This window comes from Manacus vitellinus, unplaced genomic scaffold (genome assembly GCF_001715985.3).
Source record: "Manacus vitellinus isolate BGI_N305 unplaced genomic scaffold, ASM171598v3 scaffold_9_pilon, whole genome shotgun sequence".
Lineage (NCBI taxonomy): Eukaryota > Metazoa > Chordata > Aves > Passeriformes > Pipridae > Manacus > Manacus vitellinus.
Window position 1 is genome coordinate 21,444,472 of NW_021940917.1, and position 6,846 is coordinate 21,451,317.

At 43.6% G+C, this 6,846-nt stretch overlaps 1 protein-coding gene across 1 annotated transcript in view; it reads left to right on the forward strand.

Moving 5' to 3' along the window:
- Positions 1–6,758, forward strand: part of ZNF367 (zinc finger protein 367) — a 13,131-nt gene extending 6,373 nt beyond the window's left edge. Inside the window, exons 2-6 of the mRNA XM_018085889.2 lie at positions 235–305; positions 741–891; positions 2,521–2,640; positions 2,993–3,131; positions 4,168–6,758. Of these exons, the coding sequence (XP_017941378.1) occupies positions 235–305; positions 741–891; positions 2,521–2,640; positions 2,993–3,131; positions 4,168–4,408 (722 nt within the window). The 3' untranslated portion in view covers positions 4,409–6,758. The remainder of the gene's footprint in view (positions 1–234; positions 306–740; positions 892–2,520; positions 2,641–2,992; positions 3,132–4,167) is intronic.
- Positions 6,759–6,846: the final 88 nt, after the last annotated feature.

The following is a 6,846-nucleotide window of genomic DNA, read 5'->3' on the forward strand; positions in this document are numbered from 1 at the left end:
GGGCCGTGCCCAGCTCGGGGCTTCTCAGGGCCAGGGAGCTCCTGCAGCCGGCCCAGCACGGGCTGCGAGGGTAGTCAGGGGACAGGAGCATCTCTCACACCGGGAAGGGCTGAGGGAGCCGGGCCTGTTCAGCCCTGAAAGGAGACGCTGAGGGGACCTCATTAAAGTGTGTAAATACCTAACGAGGTTGACAAGAGGACTGAGCCAGGCTCTGCCTGTGATGCCGAACAACAGCACAAGGGGAACGGGCAGAAAGTGATGCACAGAAAGTTCCACCTGAACATGAGGAAGAACTTCCTTACCATGTGGGTGACCACACACCGAACAGGTTGCCCAGAGAGGGGTGGGGTCTCCCTCACTGGGGATATTCTGGAACCCTCTGAACACAATCCTGTGCCATGTGCAGTGGGATGGCCCTGCTGGAGCAGGGAAGTTGGACCAGATGACCCGCTGTGGCCCCTTCCAGCCTGCCCCATTCCGTGGTTTTGTTGCCAGTTCCTCCCCATGTTCCTGAGCATGTGGTGGAGCACTGGCAGTGCCTGGCATCTCCCCTGCTGCCACAGCCCAGCCACCAGGAGCAAGCTGGGGATGGGCTGGACGTGGTCTGGGCTGGTTCTATGCTGTCACGGCACCACTGTCACCATCGTCAGTGCCGTCACTCCGGGGCGTGCTGTGCCTGTTGGCCACGCTGCAGAGCGGGGAAGGTGCTGGAGTTTAGTTCCCTCGTTATTTATGCCCAGGATGGGATCAAACGTGGCCGGCCGAGAGCAGACACCGTCCGAGACCTGATCAGTGAAGGAGAGCACTCCTCCAGCAGGATACGCTGCAATATCTGCAACAGGGTCTTCCCACGAGGGAAATCACTGCAGGCCCACAAGCGCACTCACACGGGTGAGTAAAAGGGAGGGTTGCATTGCTGGGCTGAGCGCTTCGGGAGCACCAGGGAAGGAGTTAAAACCACAGAGGAACCTCCCAGCACTTGGCCTGTTAATATGTTATTGTAACTACTAATTTAATCATACTTTACTTCCAGTGCTTGTTAGTCACTCACAGTCTTTGTAGCTGTGTTTGTTGTGGCAAAATGTAGCAGCAATTTTGGCTGTAATAGTGTAGGCAAATTACAGAAATATTTTATCTGTTGCAGTTGCAGACCTGCTTTGTAAGAGGGAGAACTTTTTTTGAGCTTGGTGCTCTGCACTTGAGCTTGGTAGCACTTTGTATTCTGACTGCCTCTTCTCTGTTATTTTTTTCCCTGTTGCTGTTGTGTTTTTCACACCGCATTGAAGTTTCCTGTAAGAGGTTACAGTAACTTAGAAAGTAGATGGCAACTTCAGCACTGTAACACCTTAGAAGTGTAGTTTAAATGTTGAGAAAAGAGTCCACCTGCTTAAAATTAGCACCCAGTTGTTTTTTCCCACCATCTAGAATTCATTTTCTTGGGTGGAGGTGGTCATGCTAATTCTCTGAGCAGTATTTAGAAGGCAGCTTGCAGTTAATTGAAAATGTAGGATGAACTCATTCAGCTGGGCTTGGAGATACTGTTGGTTTAGGTTTTTCAACCAAGCAAATACCTTTTTTTTTTTTAATTCATGTTTCAACAGCACTCTGTATTTGCAATAAAGTGTGAACTAATGTAGCTCACAGTACAGACACAACCATCAGCACTCCCCCCAAGCCAAGCAAACGAAAGCCCACAAAAACCTTGGCTCCCACCTTCGCTTCTTCTGATTCAAGTCCCTACAACTAATCTAGATAATGAAATTAAACAGCAGTTTCCTCATGGATTTTGGTCAAAAGACATTCTTTCACTTAGTTGTACAAGCTGTTGAACTTGTAAGAACTTCTTACCTGAGCAGGTAAGACACCTTACCTGGTGTCATTCCTCCGAGTCACCTCTGTTTGGTCTCCTTCCTGAGGAGCCCTCTCGGGGAAGGAGACACTTTCTGCCTTGTTTTTTCTGGTTGCAGTTTGCATGGAGAAGTCTTCCTTGGTGACTGTTCTAAGAAAACTTTGTTGACTTAAGTCTGGAATAAGTTTCTCGTGCAGCCTCCATTCTTATGACTTTTCTCAAAAGTGAGACTTTCTCCTAATGAGATATTTCTGCAACCTTGTATGTTATTTTAATGTTGACCTCCAGTATTTCACCCTAGTTCAGGCTATGTTAAGGATAAAATTTCTCTGGTTACAACTTGAATTACATCACTTGTCCATTTACTTCCTATATTTCTTGCTCTATAGGGGTCCATAGTTTCACTGGACAAAGCTTATGTGGTGTTATCTAAGAGTCTTAAATCAGAAAACATGACAAGGGAAAAAAATTTTTTTTTCCTCTCTGGAAATAAGTATATTGTCCAGTAGCATAGAACATGTACTTCAGAGTAAACCAGGACTTCTTAAGTAGTTGCAAGTGTCTGAGTGGCTAAAAGGAGAGCTTGCTTGTGTAAGTCTCATGCCAGGGATCACCACTGGGTACTATGACACATAGTCAGCTTTCATAAATCTCTGTTCATTATTTTTAAGGTGAAAGGCCCTATTTATGTGACTACCCAGATTGTGGGAAAGCCTTTGTACAGAGTGGGCAGCTCAAAACTCACCAGCGTCTCCACACGGGAGAGAAACCATTCGTCTGCTCAGAGAATGGTGAGTCATCAGAGAACAATTTGCAGCTTTCTAGGGTCAGAGCAATACTGGAATTGTATACAAGTTCACTTGGCAAAGATACATAAAAGCCTTGGAGTTTAATTTTGGCTGAACTTCTGGGGTGATTCTGCAAATATGTATCTAAGTTGCATATGTTCTCTGCCAATAGATACTAACTTATAAAATGACGAGACACGTTATGAACCTTGCAACTTTGTTTTCAAACAAACCTAGGGTTTTGTGAATGAGGAAGGTTGGGTTCAGTGGCATCTTCATTCCACAGATGTTATGCTTAGTCACTGGTTGGCTGCTTTCCATAACGTGTTCTTCATTTTTGCTTGGTGTTTTTAAGGCTGTTTGAGCAGGTTCACACATGCAAACCGTCACTGCCCAAAACATCCCTATGCCCGGCTGAAGAGGGAGGAGCTCACAGACAGGCTGACCAAGAAGCAAACGGCTGACAATAAAGCTGTGGCTGAGTGGCTAGCAAAGTAAGTTCCCTCATGGTGTCACCTTCCTTGAAATACTTATAAGGGTGGTTTGAAAAAGCATTTTATTCTTCAGAACAGTAAAACCCCAACAAACCAAAACTGTACGCTCCTCCAGTACATATCAGTCCTCCTTAAAGGAGTCTGAACTCCTTTAAGACAAAGCTCCTCATGAGACTTTTTTTCTTCCAATTTTGTTTTGGTTTTTTTCTCTGCTTAAATGTCCTTCTTTGCTTGATCAACCCCTGCTAATACCTTGTTAGTGCTGCAGTCTTGCTGAATTTGCCCTTGTATGAGGGGCAACATCTTGTGTTTGCCTAGGGAGAAACGCCTGCTGGGAATGCTGTGTAGAGGAGAAACCTGTCACAGATGTTCACTTGGGCACTTTACACTTAAAATACTGAATAAAGAAGGTTTCTGACAGCATAAATACTGTCCTATAAGGGCTGAAAGATAAAGTGAAATGCAGTGCTTAGGCAGATGCAAGTCAGTACTTGGGAGGATTTTGGCAGCTTTGGATTGTTGTCAGGTGTACTCATAGAATCACAGAATCAGCTGGGTTGGAAGGGACCTCCAAGATCATCAAGTCCAACCCTTGATCCAACCCCACTGTGGTTCCCAGACTATGGCACTGATGCCACATCCAGTCTTGTCTTAAAAACCTCCAGGGATGGAGAATCCACCACTTCCCTGGGCAGCCCATTCCAATGGCTGAGCACCCTCTCTGCAAAGAAATTCTTTCTAATGTCTAACCCTCCCCTGGCACAGCTGCAGACCCAGCCCTCTTGTCTTGCTGATGGTTGCCTGGGAAAAGAGACCAACCCCCCCTGGCTCCCCCCTCCTGGCAGGGAGTTGCAGAGAGTGAGGAGGTCTCCCCTGAGCCTCCTCTTCTCCAGGCTGAGCCCCCCCAGCTCCCTCAGCCTCTCCTCACAGCACTTGTGCTCCAGTCCCTTCCCCAGCCTTGTTGCTCTCCTCTGGACCTGCTCCAGGACCTCCATGTCCTTCATTTGACGAGCGTTCCCCACATTTGGTGTTACAGATACTGGGAGACCAGAGAGCAGCGCGCTCTTGCTTTGAAGACCAAAGCGATGCAGAAAACGGACCAGGAGCAGCAGGACCCGATGGAGTATCTCCAGTCTGATGAGGAGGACGATGAAGAGAAGAGCAGCTCTCACTCAGCTGCCTGCCTGCGCCGGCTGCAGGAGCAGCGCGAGCGCATGCACGGAGCGCTGGCTCTCATCGAGCTGGCAAACTTAGCTGTGGCACCCCTGAGACAGTAGATGGGAGCAGTCTCTGCCTACACAAAACGTTACCTGCTGGTGTCACTTAACCAGTTAGATCCCAAGCATAAGCTAAGCACCTTATTTGCTTATCATAGGCTGCTATTCTGTAGAATTTATGAAGAATGTTGTTGCCCCCGTAACGCGGGGTGAGAGAATTGCACTTTTGATAAGATAGAAGACATATGTAAAGTTTATAAGTGTTTTGTAAATATAGGGTTGACAAATTTATGTGTCTTGGGAAGCTAGATTTTGCAAGGTTAACTCATTTATTTGGAGCAGTTTTCACAGGAAGCACTTTCTGAACAAAGTGTTTGCAATTAGCAGAATGGTACATGTGGCCAAAGAAGGCTGACAAAAAGAAAAGCATTTATCTGACTATTTAAGCAAATTTATAAAAAGCGATAGGTCTGGGGATACTGTTAAACAGCAACAAAACTGTGTTTTTCTAATGTCAGTATGTCTTTACCTAGTATCACCAAGGCAAAAGGCAAAGGTTAATCATCTCAGCTTGCAGTGGGAAAGGAACTGCTTCATGCAGGAAATCCTAAGGTTGTTCAGTATCTTCTCTGTGACTGCTCAAGGTATGAGGCTTGACTTTGCTGCTTTACATTTTCTGATTTGATTTCAGCAGAATCTCTTGGTAGCACTTGTTGTTCCTAACATGTGACGTTGGGAACTTTTGCACATTGTTTTGTCTGAAAATGATTAGTCTTGCAAAGTCTAGACAAAGTTAAACAATTGGTAATATTTTTTCAGAGGTTTTTTGACCCTGTAGTGGTTTGGCACTTGATTTTGTTGATAAAGGGGGTATTTACAGGGTGGTATAGATTTCTAGTTAACTATTCCAGATCTTCTATTAGCAAACACTAAGTTTTAAAGTATTGCTTTCATATGATGATCAGCAGATATGAGCCTCCGTACTTTCTGTGCCTAAAGCCACCTTACTGCTTTATTTCAGGATAACATGCCAATTTTGTGTTCACTAACCATAGCACAGCTATCAGTTAAACACTGCAGGAAAATATTCACTATACAACTAGAAAATAGGCTTCCAAAGATAGTTACAAGTGTGTTAACAGTGGGATTTCGTATATTTCCCAAATAAATGAAGTTACAGAATGCTGCCTAGTACTCAGATGTTGATATAAAATGTTTAACAGGGTATCTTGTCACTTTGAGAATGCTGTATACTTTTTAGTAGCATTGTCTCATGGTGATCTTTTTCCATAATTTTCTTTGAAGGCAGCCAGAGATTCCTAATATTCTAACAAAACTTTGTTTTCAGATTGGACTTCTTGTTGTGTGGTTTTGTTGTTGGTTGTTGTTATGAAGCTACTGCTTAAGGGGATATTAATAATGTGCATTTACTGACCTGCTTGCTTTAACTCCTTCCTTTTGTTAGAGGTCAGGAATTTCAAATGAGAAAGGAAGCTTTTTTCCCTCTCACTTAAACAAGAGGAAGAAATAATTTTATCAATCACTTGGTAAAGACTGACCAGATGCATACAGCTGTTCCAGAAAAGTAGAGTGGTTTTACACCAGGAACTGCAACTAGAGAAATGTGTTCTCTGATAACCTGTTGTCTTTGAAAATCTCATTAACCCAGTTCATTTAAATCTTGTATTGATGCACTTAGCTAAAGAGTAATTGAATAATTAAAATAAAAATCGCTTTTATTGAATGTAAATGATTTTGCACCAGTGATACGGTTTAATTTTTGCTTCAGCTTCTGAAAAAAATAGAAAACACTAGTCATACTAGGCTTCTTAGCCTATGTAAAACTGGTAATTCATGTGTGTAGGTTTTGAGTTTCTCAAAAAAATTACATGCTGTTGACTGTTAATCAGGCTTCATGCAAATAATCTGATCCCAAAATGAGCCCTGGACTTAAATCCGTTGTAGTTCTGAGTCATAACTGAGAATTGCTCCTGAGTAGTGTTTCAAAGGGCAGGAGACTCTGTAATTACCAGCCAGTTGCAGACTGGTGTTGTAACTTCATTAGGATTTTTTTTTTTTTTCCTAGTCAGCTGTAATGCTTTGGGCAACTTGCGGGATATTTCCTCAAAAATGACAAGTACACTGAATTGTAGTTGGCTGTAGACAAAATTCAGACAGCTGAAGCAGTTCTGGATCATGACAAGTTTTGGGTAAAATACCAAGTAAAAGAAAAACCCAGTGTGTGTGAGACTGCTTTTTGTTTTATTAAGTGATTACATACAAGGAGTCATGAAAGTGTTCAGTGCTTTGAAAGATTAAGTTGTAGTTTGGCATGAGTTAAAGGCAGAAGAGTTGATGTGCTGTCATTCTAATAGATGCTTTGAATAAAAACTTTAATTTTCAGGTTTAATGTGTGCTGTTTGGTAATCCTTTAAGTATTCAGCCTCCTCCTTGTTTCTGTAGTGCTGACAGCCCGACTTGTTGCAGAGGGTGAAGGT